The 22,306-nt window shown below is 36.0% G+C and overlaps 1 protein-coding gene across 2 annotated transcripts in view; it reads left to right on the top strand.

The window, feature by feature from the left end:
• The window catches only part of LOC126092532 (zinc finger SWIM domain-containing protein 8 homolog), a 503,186-nt gene extending 488,781 nt beyond the window's left edge, over positions 1-14,405 (top strand). For both annotated transcript variants that reach the window (XM_049908174.1, XM_049908164.1), the window contains exon 25: positions 6,718-14,405. In XM_049908174.1, the coding sequence (XP_049764131.1) occupies positions 6,718-6,784 (67 nt within the window). In that variant the 3' untranslated portion in view covers positions 6,785-14,405. The remainder of the gene's footprint in view (positions 1-6,717) is intronic.
• The last annotated feature ends 7,901 nt before the right edge of the window (positions 14,406-22,306 follow it).

Below are 22,306 nucleotides of genomic sequence, written 5' to 3'. Positions count from 1 at the left end.
CTCTGTGTGTGTGTGTGTGTGTGTGTGTGTGTGTGTGTGTGTGTGTGTGTGTGTGTGTGTGTGTGTGTGTGTGTGTTACTCTAAACATACTGATTTTATACATGAAATGTGTCCACAATTGTGAATATGGATAACCATCTGCTGTATAATGGAATGATGACAACGAAAACTTTTACTGGACAGAGGTTCAAACCCAAATTTCCCACTCATCACAAGCGGTTTCCTTACGCTTAGACTATTCGAGCCTGACTCATGGCCAGACCCAAACTTGCCACATGCTGTCAACCATGTGTCTACATCCTACACTCTTTCGTCCATTATGTGTATTGGGAATATGGGAATATACATTATGGATGTATGAACGTAGGTTATAGACACACAGTTGATGACATGTAGAAGTTTGGGTCTGGCGATGAGTTGTGCTTGGATAGTGTAAAGGTAAGGCAGCTGCTTGTGGTAAGTGGGAAATTTGGGTTCTAGGCTTCGTCTGGCGTAAATTTTTGTTTTCATCATTCCCTTATACAGCTGATGATTGTCCCTATTCACAACTGTGAAAACATTTTATGTTTTTCATTGTAGTTGCTGCAGTGCCCGTTTCTTCAGACATGCATGCATATCCAAAAGAACATGCATCATACTTCTCGACAAAACAGGCACTGCAGTGTTGTATCCTTACTTTAAGTCTGTGTGGCACACAGGGCTTATGTGTTTGGAAGGTTTGTTTCTGTTGAATTTGTTAGTGTAAACATAATGTAGTTAAGCGTTACTAATTGTTGTTATTATGGAAAAGCCAAAATGTGGCTTTATTATTGTTGATACATTCATAATAAAAGCTTCTGTTAATCTGTAATTTGCATGATTAATCATTAACCATAATTTGTCTACGAAATGAAGAATGTAGCTCAGTTGGGGGGGGGGGGGGGGTTGTCACTTTCTGGATAAAACTGCACACTAGTTAAGGCACTGCTTGCTCACTCCTATCAGGTTAACCTTCTATGAGCTATTTCTTATGGTATTGGAAATACCGTGTGGCTAGGGCCTCCCGTCGAGTAGGAGTACGTGGTACTGGCACAGCAGATAGGGAAGGTCTCAGAATAGGGGCACTTGTACCCAAGAACTATATTGAAACATATCACTGTGTAATAGGCATTTTATGTAGCCTGTGAGAACATCTAAAGTTTGTTTTTATAAAGCTAAAGAAACTCTCTCTCTCTCTCTCTCTCTCTCTCTCTCTCTCTCATTTCCAGGCATGATTTACCAAAATATGACCACTGTTACAGTGGCTGATTTGAGGCATGACTCAGGGGATCTGCATATGCAAAAGTTCACAGGGATAGTTGTGGGATGCAGCAGCTTTCCCGGGAGAAATGGGCTGAGAACAATTCTGTCTTCCATGGACTCATATGGCAATAAGGGAGAGAGTGTCTATTGTGGAATGGATGGCTACTGTACAGTCTGTGATCAGAGGTGTGGTGTTGAATGCCAACTGAGATGATGAACACAGACTTGGGAAAGGTGTATTTCATGAATGATTAATTGATGTATTCAGATAATTAAGTTGTTGTGCTTCAAATAATATTGATGTCTGGTAATCTTAATTAGATCAGACAGTCTGGGTATTCCAAGAAGCGCTCCCACTTACGTGGCCTATAACGAGGTTCTTCGAAAGCGAGTACCTAGTCTGATTCCTGTGGTTGAAATTTTTGTGTGTTCGCCAGTTTGGACTTGTATGTAAAATACTTGTTAGTCAACATGAAGATGACAGTGATTACAAGGAATGACTTTTAGAATGTGTATTGGAGGACTAGGCAAATGAAGTGCGCAGGAGCAAAGAGGCACTCGTATCAAAGTAGTGGTATGAAGTGTAGTAAACATGGGGTCTGAAATGCGTACTTTAAGAGCTGTAAGCATGTGTTAAGTAGAAGAGATGTGTTTCACACTAGCAAAAATGAACAAGTGCTCATAGCTCTTACGGTATGCATTGTAGAGCCCAGGTTTACTAGACTTTTTTTCCCCTTGTTTCGTGTAAGGAGCCTGTCCTTAAAAGTTTTCAGCATTTTCTGGTATATATTTCACTCTAGCAGGCAGTTAAATATTTCTGGTAGTGATCTAGTATTCATTTGCAACATTGCTGCCAGTCATTACGCAAAGAGAAATCACCTAATAGTGATATGTTTTCAGAAGTTACTTTATTTAATTATTTTATTTAAATGATTCGTTTTGACACCTCATTAATGCGCCCCATGTATAAAGAATCAGATAAACTGATGCATAACTGGAGCCATCAATACCTGGATTTTTTTGTGAAGTGCTTACTCCAGAGACTTGACAGGTTGTTGTAAGTCTTAAGCACAAAACACACAATTATCTGAATGAACCTGATGAAATCAGGACATTTAATATCAGAACATTTAATAAACTGAACAAATTTTCCATTCCAACATCAAGAAGACAGCTTCAGTCCATAAATGCCTTTGTTTAATTTGGAGACTAAATTTGCATTTTCGCTGACGAAACCTTCAGGCTGTGTTTCATGAATATATCTTTTTGAAAATCACCATTGAGGAAAACAGTTTTCACATCAAACTTCTTCATATCCATAATCATACACTCCTGCCAAAGGCAAAAGGTTAAGAAGTGATTCATACTGTACAACAAGTGAAAGTTTCGTCCCTAATTAAGTCCAGATTTCTGAGAACAACCTTTTGCACATAACCTAACTTCATAACTCATTATGGTACTGTCTGGTTTCTGTTTAATCTTGTAAAACCAACAGCTTAGTTATCTGGAAGTAGATCCACTACATCCCAGTTATTATTTAGCATCACTGAAGACCTTTCATCTTTCATTGCTTTGTACCACTTCTCAGTGTCTCTGGATGCCATTGCCTCCATGAAAGTTTGCTATTCATCAATGACTGCTGCATAAGCCACATAGTTTTGGAAATGAACTGGAGGGCAAAGTTCATCATAGTTTCTTAAATTCTTTCCTAACTGAGCAAACTTTTTGGTAGCATTGGTTCCTTGGTCTTGCACAAATTCCTCTTCATTTTCAACAGGTTGTTGAACTTCATTACCTTCTGCATCTGTCACAGGGTTGTATTCGTATATGATGATGTAGGCCCAAATGCTGTAGGATGCGGTGGCATTTTCATTGAAAACCACATCTCATGAAACAGTTATCTTCTTTGTTACAGAATCATACAACCAATAATTGTTAATGTAAGTACTGTAATAAACAGTTACCGTCACCTTTGATTTACTTTGAAATTTGAATTGAAACTGTATGGGAGTACACGTAGAGCATTCAGTGCCAAATCTCCTCATGTGCTTTAATGATGGTTTTCTTTCTGAATCATTTTTTCTGTGGTACCTCATAACTATTAGGATTACACAGATGGTGATTTAATGTATAGACTGCCATGTTGACAGCTTCTGCCCAAAGTGTGTGTGTGGATGACCATAATCGAGAAGTGTTGTGCACTCGCATCTGACTTAATGTTCAGCTTTACCATTCTGCTCTGGTGTATATGGTGAAATGGTTTCATGGATGACACTAGTCTTCTTGAAATGATTATGAAATTGACCACACTGTCCCATTAACAGTCCTAACAACATTAAGCTAGTTCCTTGACTGCCTTTCCACCAGCTGTTGAAACTCTGAGAACACAGACTTGACTTCACTTCACTTTTGTTCGTGAGAAAATATACAAGTGTATATGAAGTACAATCGTCACAGCAAAATAGTTAGCTCCACCTGATGATGTGTATGGTATTTTTCTGCGTACATCAGTGTGAGTAATTTTCCTGGAGCACAGGCACGAGACTGAAAACTTTATCTAAATCCCTTCATGAAGTTTACCATACTGACGTGATTCACAGAGGAATTTACTTAGAGCTGTTTGTAGAATCAAACCACAGTCAGCCATTTTCATCAAATTTTTGAAATTTGCATGTCCCAACTTCTTGTGCCAGAAAAGAGATAATTTAGATGATGCACAATTTGCTTGTTCCACATTTTTCATACAAAATGACATTCTGCAACATTTATTTTCAGCTTTTACACCACTTGTCACTAGCCTCTCACAAAATACCTCAATCTTATTATTGTTAAATGTGACTTCTAAATGTTTACTGGTTACTGCTCCCACTGGAAAAAAAATGGGTTCATACAGATACCCTACAGTGTACGAAGTTCCCATACACCATTGACTAGTACATTTAATGTGACTGGCCAATACCTATGGCATAGACAGCTGAGTTATCTCATACCTGAACAGGAACTTTGAACTTTCCTAGTGATTTAAGCATTAAAAATCATTCCTTGTGTAAGGTCAAGTGTTTTAATGCAGCACTATCAGTAAGCCAAAATGTTCCTAATTTCTGCCGTCAGAGCTTGATGTTTAGGTTCTTGACCTTCTCTTGACAATTTCATCTGTCTTTCCTTACACTCAATCTTATAATGATCTATTATGACAATAATAGCATTTGATACTCTTCTTATTCACAGAATTTCTGCTTAAATTGCTTTGTATATACTGAGCCTGACCTTTATGCTTTTTGTGATTTCCATTACCTGCAGCAAATGCAGTTACTGCTTTTTTTTCAGTTTGTGGCAAACATTATTCTTCTTTCAGTAACCTTTCTGTTAAATTTTTGAAAGTCTGCTTGTTTTCATCACATGAATTCCAAGCTGTAACAAACAAACCGTATGTTGCTGAAAGCCCACCTAAAACTTTGGTGTACTTGTTTGTTTCTCCCACTGGTTCACCAACATCTGCAAGAGAATGTGGTAATGCTTCACCTTTACTAATATATTGCACATCAGTATTACAGAGTGACATGTTATAATTAAAGAACTGTTATTTCAATGCTACTTTATTTATTGCAGATCAGTGCTCGTGAATTGTCTTAAGCCGATGCTAAATACCATTTGCTATGGCACACATGACAGTTTGCAGCTGTTCAAATTCTGTACCAGGTTAAATAAAAAGCATTGCTTTTGTATTAAGTTTGTCTCGCAAGTTTTGTGCATCCGTACCTTCAACTGGCCTTACTTTACTTCCATCGAGGATGTTGAGCAATTTCTCAGTCTGAAAGATAACTTCCAAAATTGAAAATCACTTCCATCAAATTTCTGGATACTGAAAAGCTTCGTACAATTCATCTTTTACCTTCTCACTTTCCAGGTAAAACCCTTGATGTAATTGAACACAATTTGGAGACTTGATTGACAGGAAGAAAATAAAACATTGCCCCAGTAAAATTAACATTTTTTCTGGGCCCATGTACTGTTGGACTGGCTGTAATTACAATATAACAGCATATAATGAATTAGCTTTATTTCTTGCATAAAACAAAAGGATTTAAAACAGAAGACACAGAACATTTCCTAGAAAACAATACGAATGTATGCAAAGGGATAAAAGACAATGTGCTTGGCAGAAGCTGCAAAGATAATAGAACATCAGCCGTGTAAAGACATTGTACTTGTACACAGACATGCAGAAGTAATCAGCACAACTAGCTATTCTACCCAATAAAAGTCAGTAGAGAAGTCTTGATTCACTTAGAAGAATTTTCCTGCAAATAGCTTCAGACCCATATTTTCATTGACAATAAAAACAAACAAAAAAAATCCACTTTTTCAAAATTACTTCAACTTCAGTTAGAATCCATTCACTGTTTATTTTATTTAGGTACAGTTTTCCCAATAGACCTCATTATTTTTAAAAGAATTTACATTGTTTTTTCAGTACCTGAAAGTCATTATAAAAATCGCAGAATATTTTTATGTTTGTATAATTTGCTGGCAATCTTTAGACTCATAATTTCCTTATACCTCACAAGGCGCTCATGAAGTAACTCTAAAAGTTCCAAAACTTTTTTTTACTATGTTCTTTCCATTTTTGTTTCACAACTTAGTTCCAGTGATCTGTATTTTGACAGTGAGTTAGCAGATGTCTGCAAGATTTCTAATATTTCGCTTTAACAAACAGAATGTTTGCTTGTGAAAACAGTAAATTTAAAAGGAGATGGGTGCTTGGCCAGTACTTACGTAAGGCATGAGAGGGAGGTGGGGGGTGGGGGAGGGAAAAGTACACTCTTGTCAGTGTCTATCCAGAGATTATAAAAGGACTTAGTCAGAAGTAAATACTGATTGAAAAATGGAATAAATAGTGCAAGAAGCAATGTGAAAAAGAGAACAGATAAAAACCGAAGAGAGAGATGGGCAATATGTGAGACAAATGTAATCAAAGAAATTCTCATTCTCCTTTTCCAGTTTTGTCTTAATGGACTGCACTATTCATTTTGTTTCTGAGTTCATTTTTATTGAGCTTTTATTACTCTTCCGCTTGTCATATTGGCAGCGCTTGGAATTTCATGTCGCAAAGGCAAGTACTGACAACCTTTGTTTTTCCTTCTGATATTTAGGTTTTATGTTAATTTTTATTGAAATGTCTAAAGAACTGGATGAATTTGATTTTGGGCATGCAGCTCTGCAAAATCCATCTATTCCACTGCATATCTTCTGGCCATCAATGTAATGAATCACAGTACAGTCTCTGGCCTCACTCCGAGGGTTGTTGGAAGATGTATAACTGGAGTATCAGTGGAAGGGATAGTATTTGCATGAAGTTTGACCAAAATTGACAGATTGTTGATTTCACTGTAAAAATCTGAAAATAAACAATAATCTGATGTTTATTTCTTTCAGGTCTAAATCATGTAAGAAAGACCTGTGGGCACAGATCAATGCTGCATTGCAAGCCAACAGCAAATGACAAAGGCCAGACCTAGGTGCCCACTATTCTTCTAGCAGCAGTCCCAGGAGTGGAAGCCCACAGTGTTCTGCCATACTGCAGCTTGAGGCTCCCCCTCGGGATATGTTTCCCTCTGTGATTTCAAATGCCACTCTCACTCAGGATGGAAATGGTAATGCTACCATTATTACGGGCACTGGTGGTGCTTTGCATCGATTCCCTGGTACGGGAATCACACTCACCGTGGGAGAAGGGTTGGCAGTGCGGTGGGATAATGGGCGTTTCTGTGTTACCGAGAATGGGACACCGAGAGAACGGCAAATCTTGTGGAATGAGGAATGTGGCAGATAATTGTGTAAAAGTCTGTACTAGTTGATTTTCTAGTTGCTCTTTGAACAAATTTGCCAATTCTTTGGACAAATGTGCAGTTCCTTTCCTTTCTTGTAATTTCTTTTTACAAACTGCGATGTAACTGTGTAGAAATCATGTTGAATGATTTAGTGATTAATTTTTATCTCTTTTGTAGCTGTGTGTGGAGACAAAAGATAAAGAGAAATGTCTGACTTTTTGAAGTCATTAAGGAAAGCTTTTCAGTAGTGAAGTTTTGTGGTGTCTTGCATGTATATGATATAATACAACCTAATTTTGTTGAACTAAGAAATTAAAATCATATTGTGTTTTTTTCTTTTTTTCATTGTGTGTTCTCTCTTCATTAGACTTAACTGTAATTTCTATATTAAGAACTCATTTCAGTCTTTGCATTAGGACACTGTCAATTAAGAACTCAGTACTTTAGTGAAAATTACATTTGAATTTATTTCTGGAATTTGTGTGTTAATTGATACCACGTGAGAATTTCTCAGCCTTACAGAACTGTTTCCTTCTCGTTCTCCATTCATTCCTTCTCCTCCTCTTTCCCCTTTTCATGTGCACTTACGTGAAATGTTATCCCCCCTCCCCCCAAGTCTTTGTTGTTCCCGGCGGTTGTGTTCAGACTCATTCACTCTCAGTAAATAATGGGAAGTTCATATTTCATTTGTAACTGTTCAGAATTTAGAACAGCTCTAGTTATCTTCATTCTGCATGTCTTTCTTATGATAAATTGTTTGTCAGATTGCTATTTCTAAATGAGTTTCTTATGCATTTGTAATGTGCATTCTTGTAGTGAGTCAGTCCTACCAAATTTGTTGTTGAGGGCACCAGTTTCATTAGAGTTGAACTAGATATCTACTCTTGATCATTTTATAAAACTGTAACAGACATGCAAAACATTGTATTGCAACACCAAACATAGAAAAAGGAACAAAATGAAATGAAAAAGTATGTCTGATGTTCCTAAGTGCAGAATACATTACCCATTTGAGTTATTGGTGACACAAATGTCACTGGAGATTCTTATGCGTGTGTGTGTGTGTGTGTGTGTGTGTGTGTGTGTGTGTGTGTGTGTGTGTTTCTCATATCTGTCATATCATCTACAGTTCAGAAGTAAAATTTTACAGCAGAGTATGATAAGATGCATTGATAGTGTGCTGGAAGTGAGAATTCTTTCCTTGTTTATTCAGTGAACCCATGTTTTCCAAGCTCAACTGTGATTTGCCCCCAATAGAAAGTTGTTCATATGATGTTTGTATCCAAAAGGCTTGCATGAGGCTGGTAGCTGTGTGAAATGTGTTCTTTACAAGACAGTTGAAATACAATCAGCATATAAATGAGTAAGAGTATTTTCAGTGTGCATTATCAAACTCTGTGCTGGAATGCAAATTAAGATGTAGAAGATCATGGATAAGGCATTTATTAACTTAAAATTGTAGTTCAGCCACCACATTTATGTACTCAGGATGGCTGAAATGTAGAATATATTCTTGGTCTTACTGCTACTCCTGCGTAATTAGAGGGCTGAATCACATGACTGCTTTATATTTTTACATAAACAACTCCTTGCAAAGGAAGAGGTAGCTTAAGCACAAGGGAAAAATCTGACTTCTGGTTTAAGATTCATATCAACAAGTAATTATACAGGAAACTACCAGCAACATTATGAAAAGAATGTTGAAGTAAAGTGTATTTGCATTGTGCTGGTCTCATGGACCTCCTTTTGTCATTCCAAATGTGTATTAGCACAAGCAAATTTTTCATGCTTGGCATAATGTTGACTATAAAGCGAAAATTGTCTTTTGCATTTGTTTCCAAAATTGTGGTTGGTGTAATGTTTATATGTGATTCCCAATTCCCTGTTTCAGAGCCATTTATTCAAATTCTAAGGCAGATGAATTTATTTAGTAATTTTTCATGAAACTGCATTCAGGTCCTATATATCTTAATTTTGTAAATTATTTTCTTTGAAAACTTTTTAATTTGCTGACATGTTGACACACCAGAAAGTGTCATGCAAGAGAGATGATTCTTCATGTGTTGGACTTATCTATCACTTTTTAAATCTTCATTTACTGATCTTATATGCAATGTACTTGAGAATGATGCAACATTAGTTCAGATTTGTACATGAAAAATGAGACACCTACAAAAAAAAAGGAAGTACAGGAGAAAACAGTGCAAAAAACAATATGCATCTGAAGCTCCCAGAACCACTGCTTCATTAGTGCCGAAGGGAAAGAAAACAGTAGGGGTTGAGAATTCTGAATGGTTTTAACACATTTTCATTTCTTCCTTTTTTAAATATACCAGATGAAGGTGTAGTTCAGATTTCTATCCGCATTTCCATATTTGGCAGTAAGCACTACTTCAGATCTGTGTTCTGAGGTTTTATCTTTTTGACAATTTTTTGCGTTTTAAAACAATTGCTCAGATTTTCTTTGTAAGTGGGTTTTATATGGCAGGTGCTCCGTTATAAGATAACAGTAGCAGTTATGAAAGAAACAAAAACAGAATAACAGTCCCTATATTGCTTTCAGTTTTCATCATCAAATGTTCAAGCTTTACTGTTTATTTCATATATATTCATTCGGTTTGTAGATGCATTTTTTAAAAATGGCCTCTTCTCCAGCACATACACAGCTTTCCTTCGCAAGTTACATGGTAGCTGAAAATTACTGTCAAGTACTAAATTGAAAATTGTTTAACAGTCTTAATTCCACATACTTCTAAGGATGATGCAAATAGCAGTTGACACTCAGTATTTACATGGGAGTGTATGTCTGATAACCTTCATGTGGTATCGTTCAGCTCCATGTTAAAGCCACTTTCTTTTTTCCTTTCCTTTTCTTTAAAAATTGCTTATTGAAACTGTGGACAATTCTTGTAAACGTATGCTGTTGCTGTTCTGGCAGTGCCAATGTGAATGTGACCAGAGATTATTGTTCCCCTATTAACATCTGATATGAAATGCTATATGTTAAGTATAATCCTGTAATTATCTGCAAAATTGAGGTAGTTATGCTATTCTCATAATGTCAGAGTTATGAGAAATGTATGGCAAGATATAGTTACTTAAGTCACCACTTCATGATGATAAAAATTAGTTATATTAAATATGATAATGTAGTGATAAGCAGTGTGTGTAATTCCAGAAATTTTAAATGAAATTACTAGCTGCTGCATGGCAGACGGATAGATACATTTCTGTATGTATATAATTTAGTCAAGGGAAGCGTTCTGTGTATTTTTGTGACTGGTACTGTTTAATTACAAATTGTATCTGCATGGTAAACTGAATTGTGAAATACGGGTAAAGCCATGGAAAGATATTATTTATTTCGCATAGATTTCAGTTCGCTTATATTATTTCTGAATTATATGCAGGGTAGTATTTTTATTAGATAATCATAATAAAGTCTTTTCCACCCTCAGAGTGATTCTGGGGTGAGGAATAGTTTCATTTCTGATCGTTTTATCATGCTGGCATGACTTAACAACCATCTTTGCTTATTCCATGCTTAAAGCATTGTGGCTTAAACAATCGTATAAAACTGTATTAAATGAGCATTAAAGCTGACATCAGGTTTTAGCAACAACATTATCTTTTTTTAATTAGAAAGTATGATGTAGAACTGGATTATAACTGTCTTGTAATTGTTGAGGATATTTATTAGTACAGAGTAAACATACAGAAATTAAATGGATATATTTTTTCACTGTCACTATATTAAGAAGCAGGTGCACTGGTCTTTCAGCTTTTCATTGCTCTATTCTAAAAAAAATGATATTGATTTTATGAGTGGGTTGTGATCATAAAATATTTAAGTTCTTTATCTGTGCTCATTTCATAGTTTTACCTGCAAATAAAATTAGTTACTATGTTGTTCTTTTACATAAACCTTTACTATTATTAGCAGACTGCTTCTGTGACACTACACGTGACATAGCTTTGGTATTTTCTGTTTCTATAATCATATTTTTGCTACTGTTTCTTGCAACAGAATGAAATGGTTAAAGAGGAACAAATTTACCAATCCTCTTTAAGTTTTCCTCTGTATTAATGAGGAATGTTTTCTTTAGTGTTCAACAAAGACTGAATGTGTCAGTTCCACAATGGGAAGCAAATTCAGTGTGATTTGGTATCACTTCATTTTACATTTTTCTTCTGTGAGGACATTTGCTACAGTGAGCTTCATTCTCTACATCCTATAGTACTTCAATAAATGCCACTGCACCTGCAGTTTTTATATTCAAATAAAAAGGAAAATTTCCTGTCATCTATTTATGAAATGAAAATTTTTAAGGTTACAAGAAATAAAACACCCATTATTTATCTGAGCCTCTTGTCCAATATGGAAATGTAGTCAATAGGCTGGAAATTTAGCAGTGTAAGAATTAGCAGTTGATGTATTCTGAATATATACATTTTTAAAAACGTGATTTTGAAATGTGTACAGTAGTAAGTTATCATTGTCTTATCAGTACATCAGTTTGGTCAGTGTTTTTGGTTTTGTAAGTAGCTCATACACAAACATGGAAACAGTACTGTGAGCTTCCAACTGTTAACTATTGTTTGTTTGACAGATCTTTATTTGATGGTTTTATTTTTGTAAGTCAGTACTGAAAATTACATATTGGTAACTTTTTTTAGCATATCTATGAAGTTAAAGGAAGAAAATTTCTTCTATCTGCACTCTGTTACTTAAACCTGCTGTTGTTTTGAAAATGGAGACCAAGTGACGAATGCATGTTAACTTTGAATGAGTGTAAATGCGTGTATATATATTTTAAGGTGATTCTTACCTTCACAGTTTAGCTCCTCATGAGTTTTCATTTATTTTGGAATGTAGTAAAAGAAGATATGAAAATTTCAGGTATTTTTAAAACTGTTCTAGGTACCACAAGTGAATCTGTGGATCTTATTGTAAAATGTAGATTAATATTGTTCAGATATTAGCAGATACAAATGCAAGAACACATTTCAAAGTTATGTTTGAACTGTGTTGTTTGTATTGTTGTGGGAATTGACTTATTCCTTCAAAGCTGTTCAGCTACTGCTTTAGTTGAAAATGCTTCTAGGTGAGTTTAATAAATGAGGAATATATTTTCAAATTATTTAACAAAATCGAACAAACGTTTATTGGAAGCTACACAGTGATTATATCATGGTTATAAACCTCTTTACACACCCAGTTTTCTATGTAGAAACTGTAATGTTTTGATTTTTATTTCATTTTTAAAAGGGGGCCTGCACTGAATAAACCATTCATCTTTTAGTGGTTGGAGTCCCCAAATCCAGCAAAAACTAAGTCTGTATGCATGGAACTGTAGTTGCAGACACTAGCTTCAAGCAGACATCACAGTAGTGTAACAATGTTCTATATAAAGTATAAATTAAGATTTTTTTTTCACTGACTTTCAAACAGACAACATTTTTTACTATTAGTTTACACTTATCACTGTCATATTTTTCAAGCACAGTAAATCTTTCATGCATTCCAGCATTGATTATGTTGAATATAATAATTATTGACAAGTCTGGAAATCATACAGAAACTGCTTGAGCATTAATATGGTTTTGAATATAACAATTATTGACAAGTCTGGAAATCATACAGAAACAGCTTGTGCATTAATATGGTTTTACTACCACAGACAAAAAATGTTTTTCTTCTGTTGGAAAGTAGATTTAAATTGAAAATGTCTTGTTTTCCTGTACACATTATATAGTTACCTACAGACAAGGTATACATTTCTGACCTCTTAACAAATATTCCATGAGCTGCTCTTCATAATTCTCTCTCTCTCTCTCTCTCTCTCTCTCTCTCTCTCTCTCTCTCTCTTTCCAGTGCAATTCTTTTAAATTTATGAGACATGCTTTATTTACTTTCTCTTTGTGGTTCCATATTTAACCTGTTTTTTTTCTGTTGTTGCTCACATTTCTTTCTACCTGAAAGCTCTAAATGGAAGGAATAAGTTTGGTCCCATTGGCCATGTCTTTAAATGTTTAGGTGTAAGTCTAGGTTACTTAAGAAGAGTAAAATCACTTCTGAAGATGAACAGTAGGTTTCTGGTTGGCAGTATGCAGCATTGACAATCTTCCTCATTGCAGTTGCTATCACTGCATCTTCTGGCCTCACCAGTGCGACTGCATTTCATAGTTACTTTTTACAACATTTGACAAGTTGTTTTACGCATTTGTGTTTCATTCATATTAGCAGACTCTGAGTTTGACACTGCATGCAGCAGTGTAGGAAGTAGGCTGAAACTTTATTGAATGTGTCATGATATATTTGACAGTAATTTAGGAATGTATGTGTCACATCAGTTCTAATCTAATATTGGGAAGTCCTGTCTCAAGTACAAGTAAAGGAAGGAATAAAGGTAACTATCCACCATTTAGTTGAGATGTTGAGTGGTAGGCAGGCATTTTAAACAGGATTCTTGTTTATGTGCTACCACCTGTCTACTGGTCAATGGTTCAAATAAACTGAGTGGTTACCTTTACTCTTTTCTTCATTTGCCACTTCATTTTCCATTTTGTGGTGTTGGGAACTATTCACACATATGCTAAATATGAAATTCAGTTCAGTGGCTAAGTAATATGCTAGAAGAAAAATAATGTTTCGGTTTCAGTTTGTGTATTATGTGTAGTAAAAACACAAAACTGTGAACACTCGAACTGTGAGTTAGATTAGTGTATGAATTTGCAATTTTACATATCACTGTTTATTGAGATACTAATATCATAAGGTTTGGGAGCACTTTACAAAATACAATGCTGTCTGAGAAATTTTCTCTGAGAAATGCATAAAATGGTGAGGCTTGTAAATTTTCTGTCCAGTTGAAGTAAATAGCTCAGTTATTCTGCTCAATTACATGTATTATTTATAATTGTAAATGCCATTTTATATTTGCTCATCTGAAATGTAAGGAAGCATTGTGCAGATGCCAGTAGCTTTAAATGAGTCTGTATACATTTATAAAAATCATAACTGTTTCAAGATTTACTATAGTTTTAATGGAAGTTATGTTGATTTATGTTTCATAAATTTAATTATTCCTCCTCATATTAGAATTACATTTTAGAAAGCATTGTTACTTATTTACAGTTCAGTTAAGATTTACCTCCATTGACAGATTTTCATGTAATGTGAATGTATATGTTATGAAGCAACAAATCTATAAAAAATTGGCTGCCTTTTAAATTTATTGTTGCATGATGGTCATATAAAATTATAAATCCTTGTTTTGTGTACTTAAATGATTTGTTTACATTGTAGTAATTATATTTAATGATTACTGTGAAGTTTCACATCAGCTGGAATGTTCTAAAGACTGATTGTTACTTACTTACATCATTCTAGCAACAACCAAAACATTGTGTAAGAATAAAATTTAAATGTACTGATCACACAAGATGTGCGAAATGCCATTCCTCTGGTGAAATACAGAATGGCTTACATTCTTTTAAAGGGGAGATTTTAAAGATGCCTATAGTCTGTGTAGGCTTTAAATTGTGTGTAGACATTTCATTTAGTGAGAAGTGTTTTACAGCATACTTTAATAGCAAAAACTTATGGGACCTGATACTGCTGTAATCCACTTTTGATTAGCATGTACTCATTGCAGGAATTTGCTATGTTAGTTCTGGAGTTCACTCTGTGAATTGTCATCAAGCCTGCAATTTTGGTCTCTTTGACCACAATTCTCAACACAAATATTGGCACTGTATAGACTACTTTTGTGCTGTATTTGGACTGTATGTGATAGTGAATGTTGCCTTCCTTTTGGGACAGTGCTCAAGTTTAACCATCTACTCACCGGAAATCACCCCTGAGAACTGCCTGCATGCTGCCAAACAGTGTACTGAACACAGTGAGGTTTTGTGGTTATTACACACTGTCAGCATATTTTTGTCCATTTTTTCATGTAGACTAGCAATTTTTTTCAACTTTAAGTAGTTACATTTAAAGAAAATGTTTAAAAAAAGAGGAAAATAAATTGAAGAAAATGCTAGAAAGTGAAAATTGATTTATTGTCTTACCCTGTGCTTTATGTGTTCATATTCTTGTGCTCCATTCTTGAATATATTCTATTAATAAATTGTGGAATAATGTTTCCCCTAGTTATCTTTGTTCTGTGTTACCTGTTTCTCCTACAGTTTGTAATATTAATTAAAATAAAGTTGAATGATTTTGGGTGTAGGAGGGAGCAACATGTAGGTTTGTAGTCCAGGTGGCATATAATAAAAGAAGAGAGGTACCTTGTAAGTATTCCAAATTGATTGTTAAAGAGCATTAAATTTCCTGCTCTTTTCACAGATTAAAAGAATTTTTTGACCCAATCTTTACCAAGATAATAGTGGTTCAAAAATAAAATAAACTTCTCAGGTTATCAAAAATAGCAGTAGAATGCAGGTTTTTGCCTTATAAATGTTTTTAAAGTAGAGGTTCTTTTCTCTTCAGCTAAGTTTCATTTTATCTGTTGGATATGAACATTTGTTGGTGATTTCTTATTTGAGTGACATTACAACACATTTCTCTTGGGCTTTCTACAGTTCAGATTATTTCTGTGATGGTGCTCAGCTAATATGGCATCTTCAGTAGCATTAGAATGGTATTTCATATGCAAAGAAAGTTCGACAGAACATGAAGTGGCAGTATTTAAAAAGAGAAGAGTTGCTACGTTTCTTGCTTCCAGTGTCAGATGCAAAAATTCTGAACACCAATGGTTACTGAAGGAATGGAGGAAATTACGTATCGCACAGCTTGTCAGAATAATTACAACAATGAGAGATTTATTTTGACCTCATTAGGTCGTGAATGTAACACCATTGCAACTTTCCCCGAGTCCAACCTGCTCAGGTAAGCTATCATTATCATTTGATTTCAACTAGCATGTGTTATGCGAGGAAGAGGTTACTGGAGACTACAGGCAAAAACAGACCATGTTACGTAAGGAAAGGCACAGTCTCGTCAAAGTAATGCTCCCAGAGCAAGCATGATTTCGTCATATATAAGACTTCAAGGTAATGAATGTGTCGGATAATATGGACACAGATTTAATTGTGGTCGGTGCAGAATATCACCAAAAGTATATTCACAATTTCTACAGAATACCTACATTTGTCCACAAAAGACCAGGACAACCTACTCTCATCATTTATCAAGTCATGATAATTCAGCTTTAGCATGGAGAACAGTAAGCAGTGTCATTTTCCCCATGCACAGTTGCTTGATGACGTACCTAAAAATTATCACCCACATGTTAAATCTGTGAAAAGGCTTCTGAAGGAGAAGTATTAAGATGACGTAATCATCTCTGAGTAACCCAACAGGTGGAGGAGAATCATATTTTTCAGCATTCAAGATATTCTCTTCCTTTGCACAGTGAGTGGGTGTGGTACCAATTCAACACCATTTGCAGCTGGGAAGAAGGAGGTAGTATAAGTTTATGAGCAAAACCCTTGTCTTTCAGATTTAGTGTTTTCAAATACCATAATACAACACCACACCAAATTTATAAGGTAGTAGAGTAGTTTCTGGTGAAATAGTACAGTGAAAACACTGATGCATATAATTTGGAGGCTCTGCAGTACTTAGTATTCTCGTCCAACATTGTGATAAAACTGAAATTTCAATGGGCCGGACTGACCCGTACAAGTGTGCCACAAAATATGACTCCTCCTGGACACACCTGTAAGTACAAACATGGTTGGGGATTGAAGGGAAACCATAAAAGTTATAATTTGCTTCAGACTGGAACCTGACGAAACGAGGTTAGTATTGTATTCATTCACAGTATTTGTCATTTGTAAAATTTTTAAGATACTTGACTGTTGTTTGATGATTGCTCTACTTTGTAATAATTCATTACGATATGCAAAAATAAACATATTTATGTACTGATTTTGTTCATTTATTTGCAGGTGCAATCCCCATTACCAAGACCATGGATGCTTCTCCAGACCACCTCATTCGCTGCAAATGTACTACAGGATGTAGCATGATGCCTGTAGCTGCAAACAAGCTGGACTTCAGTGCTCTTCAATCAGCAAGAGCTGTGTTGGTAGTGCATGCGAAATTTCCCATAAACAGACTTCAGTGATGGAGAAACTGACACTGACACTGACACTGACCTGGCGTTGAATGTGAAGAACAAGCCAACCTCAAGAACTGTATTACAGGTCGGGAGGAAGACATTTATGATAACACTGACAACGATAAGTCATGGGCACCAAAGAGGTCAAGGTCAAATGTCAGATGCCTGACATTTATTTTTAAGTGAATGATTTGCATTATATTAGATTAAGCACATTTTGTTCTTAAGGTGAATAATGTTTTATTGTTAGATTAATAATGATTTCCTTGATTAGGTTAGTGACTTGCATTTATCATAGGTATTTTGTATATTTTATGCACCTTTGTTGTATATTTTTGTACATCATAAATATTCATTATCCACATTTTCGTTCATTTTACTTAAGTTTTCCATACTGTTGTTGTTGTTGTGGTCTTTAGTCCTGAGACTGGTTTGATGCACCTCTCCATGCTAATCTATCCTGTGCAAGCTCCTTTCATCTCCCAGTACCTACTGCAACCTACATCCTTCTGAATCTGGTTTGAGTATTCATCTCTTGGTCTCCTCTATGATTTTTACCCTCCATGCTGCCCTCCAATACTAAATTGGTGATCCCTTGATGCCTCAGAACAAGTCCTACCTACCGATCCCTTCTTCTAGTCAAGTTGTGCCACAAACTACTCTTCTCCCCAATCCTATTCAATACCTCCTCATTAGTTACGTGATCTACCTACCTAACTTCAACAGTCTTCTGTAGCACCACATTTCGAAAGCTTCTATTCTCTTCTTGTCCAAACTATTTATTGTCCATGTTTCACTTCCATACATGCCTACACTCCATACAAATACTTTCAGAAAAGACTTCCTGACACTTAAATCTATACTCTATGTTAACAAATTTCTCTTCTTCAGAAACGCTTTCCTTGCCATTGCCAGTCTACATTTTACATCTACTTCGACCATCATCAGTTATTTTGCTCCCCAAATAGCAAAACTCCTTTACTACTTTAAGCGTCTCATTGTCTAATCTAATTCCCTCAGCATCACCCGACTTAATTCGACTACATTCCATTATCCTTGTTTTGCTTCTGTTGATGTTCATCTTATATCCTCCTTTCAAGACACTGTCCATTCCGTCCAACTGTTCTTCCAAGTCCTTTGCTGTCTCTGACAGAATTACAATGTTATCGGCGAACCTCAAAGTTTTTATTTCTTCTCCATGGATTTTAATACTTACTCCAAATTTTTCTTTTGTTTCCTTTACTGCTTGCTCAATATACAGATTGAATAACATCAGGGAGAGGCTACAACCCTGTCTCACTCCCTTCCCTTTCATGCCCCTCGACTCTTATAACTGCCATCTGGTTTCTGTACAAACTGTAAATAGCCTTTCGCTCCCTGTATTTTATCCCTGCCACCTTTAGAATTTGAAAGAGAGTATTCCAGTCAACATTGTCAAAAGCTTTCTCTTAAGTCTACAAATGCTAGAAACGTAGGTTTGCCTTTCCTTAATCTTCCTTGTAAGATAAGTCATAAGGTCAGTATTGCCTCACGTGTTCCAACAATTCTGATCTTCCCCGAGGTCGGCTTCTACCAGTTTTTCCATTCGTCTGTAAATAATTCGCGTTAGTATTTTGCAGCTGTGACTTATTAAACTGATAGTTCGGTAATTTTCACATCTGTCAACACCTGCTTTCTTTGGGATTGGAATTATTATATTCTTCTTGAAGTCTGAGGGTATTTCGCCTGTCTTGTACATCTTGCTCACCAGATGGTAGAGTTTTGTCAGGACTGGCTCTCCCATGGCCGTCAGTAGTTCTAATGGAATGTTGTCTACTGCCGCGGCCTTATTTCGACTCAGGTCTCCCATTTCATCTTCATCTACATCCTCTTCCATTTCCATAATATTGTCCTCAAGTACATCGCCCTTGTATAGACTCTCTATATACTCCTTCCACCTTTCTGCTTTCCCCTCTTTGCTTAGAACTGGGTTTCCATCTGAGCTCTTGATATTCGTAGAAGTGGCTCTCTTTTCTCCAAAGGTCTCCTTAATTTTCCTGTAGGCTGTATCTATCTTGCCCCTAGTGAGATAAGCCTCTACATCCTTACATTTGTCCTCTAGCCATGCGTGTTTAGCCATTTTGCACTTCCTGTCGATCTCATTTTTGAGACGTTTGTATTCCTTTTTGCCTGCTTCATTTACTACATTTTTATATTTTCTCCTTTCATCAATTAAATTCAATATTTCCTCTGTTACCTAAGGATTTCTGCTAGCCCTCGTCTTTTTACCTGCTTGATCCTCTGCTGCCTTCACTACTTCATCCTTCAGAGCTACCCATTCGTCTTCTACTGTATTTCTTTCCTCCATTCCTGTCAATTGTTCCCTTATGCTCTCCCTGAAACTCTGTACAACCTCTGGTTTAGTCAGTTTATCCAGGTCCCATCTCCTTAAATTCCCACCTTTTTGCAATTTCTTCAGTTTTAATCTACAGTTCATAACCAATAAATTGTGGTCAGAGTCCACATCTGCCCCTGGAAATGTCCTACAATTTAAAACCTGGTTCCTAAATCTCTGTCTTACCATGATATAATCTATCTGATACCTTTTAGTATCTCCAGGATTCTTCCATGTATACAACCTTCACTCATGATTCTTGAACCAAGTGTCAGTTATGATTAAGTTATGCTCTGTGCAAAATTCTACCAGACGGCTTCCTCTTTCATTTCTTAGCCCCAATCCATATTCACCTACTATGTTTCCTTCTCTCCCTTTTCCTACTGTCGAATTCCAGTCACCCATGACTATTAAATTTTCGTCTCCCTTCACTACCTGAATAATTTCTTTTATCTCATCATACATTTCTTCAATTTCTTCATCATCATCTGCAGAGCTAGTTGGCATATAAACTTGTACTACTGTAGTAGCTGTGGGCTTCGTGTCTATCTTGGCCACAATAATGCGTTCACTATGCTGTTGGTAGTAGCTTACCCGCACTCCTCTATTTTTTTATTAATTATTAAACCTACTCCTGTATTACCCCTATTTGATTTTGTATTTATAACCCTGTATTCACCTGACCAGAAGTCTTGTTCCTCCTGCCACCGAACTTCACTAATTCCCAATATATCTAACTTTAACCTATCCATTTTCCTTTTCAAATTTTCTAACCTACGTGCCCGATTTAGGGATCTGACATTCCACACTCCGATCCGTAGAATGCCAGTTTTCTTTCTCCTGATAACGACGTCCTCCTCAGTAGTCCCCGCACTGTGATCCGATTGGGGGACTATTTTACCTCCGGAATATTTTACCCAAGAGGACGCCATCATCATTTAAGGGGCTCCGGAAAGGCTCAAAATCATGAAAAGTTCAATTTTTACTTTTTTGCGTTTTCTGAATCTGCAGACTATTACCTTTTAATAGATATATAATTTATTCAATTCCGAAGACAACTATTGTTAAATTTTTTTTGAAATGTGTTCTACATGGGCGTGACCCACTGTGGCGCTGTTAAACTGCTCTCAAATGGTGTTATTATTAACGTCCGTGTTCATCAGGTACATTTTAGTGATGTGAGATAAAGTATGTGTTGTGGCTAACCTGTGATGGTTCAATATATATCGCTGGTGTGATTGTCGATTGTTTCATGTTTATTTACTCTGTCATTATCTCGAAAATATTCGTAATTAATTCTGTTTCTTGAGTCTCTGTTTTGTTGAAGTATAATAATGAGTAAAAGTAAAGTTATTAGAAATCCTCTGAAGGCTTTTAAGAAAAGGAGAAATGTTGGAAAGCCAAAGGTATGTGTTTTTACTGTAAACAATAAAGACGATAACCAAGTGAGTGAACCTAACCTCTCAAGTACACCTGCCCATAGCAGTCAAAGTGGGAAAGAAAATACTTCACAGAAGAAGCTTGGTTCAATGAGTGAAAACTATGAATGTTTTATGGGTGAATCGGATGTGAATGAAATATTTGATATGTCGGTTCTCAAAGGAATTTTTTCAAACTGTGTAAGACGTATTCATTGTAGTGAAGTTGGTCTGGAACTCTCCATAATAAAGCACGTAGGACTTGCTAGTGAAATACAACTGAAATGTGATAAGTGTTCATACATGACCACCTTTTGGAACAGTGTTGCAGTAACTGCAACTGAAGAAAATTGTAGCAAAATCTACGAACACAACATTAGATTTGTTTATTCCTTGCGTTCAGTTGGTAAGGATGCTACTGCAGGTGCAATTTTCTGTGGCATCATGAATCTTCCAAATCCCCCAACCAAGTTTACGACCTATAATAAATTAATAGGGTCTAAAGTAGAAGATGTCTGTCTAGAATCTATGAAGAACGCTGTGGAAGAGGCAGTAATGGAAAATAATGGTAACAGAGATTTGACTGCAGCGTTTGATGGTACCTGGCATAAACGGGGACACACATCTCTTCATGGTGTAGTATCTGCCACCAGTGTGTATACAGGGAAAGTTTTAGATGTAGCAGTAATATCAAAGTATTGTAGATGTCCACAAAAATATAGAGGTACACATGAAAATAATTGCAAAGCTAACTATAGTGGCAGTAGTGGAGGAATGGAAGTGGCTGGTGTTGCCAGTATATTCCAGCATTCTGAGGCGTGTGATAAAGTGCGATATGTTAATTACCTTGGTGACGGTGATTCTAAAAGTTTCAAACATGTTCAAGGACTGAAGCCCTATGGTGATGATGTTGTAGTGCAGAAATTTGAGTGTATTGGACACGTACAGAAGCGAATGGGAACAAGACTTCGGCGACTGAAAGCTTCGTACAAAAAACAAAAACTCAGTGATGGTAAAGGGTTGGATGGGAAGGGAAGGTTAACTGACAGTGTAATTGACAAAATACAGAACTATTATGGAATGGCTATTAGGCAAAATACACACAGTGTCGACGAAATGAAGACGGCTGTTTGGGCTCTTTTTTTTTTTTCATACTTCTTCAACCAATGAAAGTCCCCAACATAGCTTGTGTCCCAAAGAAGAAGACAGTTGGTATAAATATAACAAAGAATTGCTAACTGGTGAAGTGTACACTCATAAGCATAGTCTGCC

This window comes from Schistocerca cancellata, chromosome 1 (assembly GCF_023864275.1).
Source record: "Schistocerca cancellata isolate TAMUIC-IGC-003103 chromosome 1, iqSchCanc2.1, whole genome shotgun sequence".
NCBI lineage: Eukaryota > Metazoa > Arthropoda > Insecta > Orthoptera > Acrididae > Schistocerca > Schistocerca cancellata.
The sequence above is the reverse complement of the archived record's forward strand: the minus strand, read 5'-3'. Positions and strand labels throughout refer to the sequence as shown.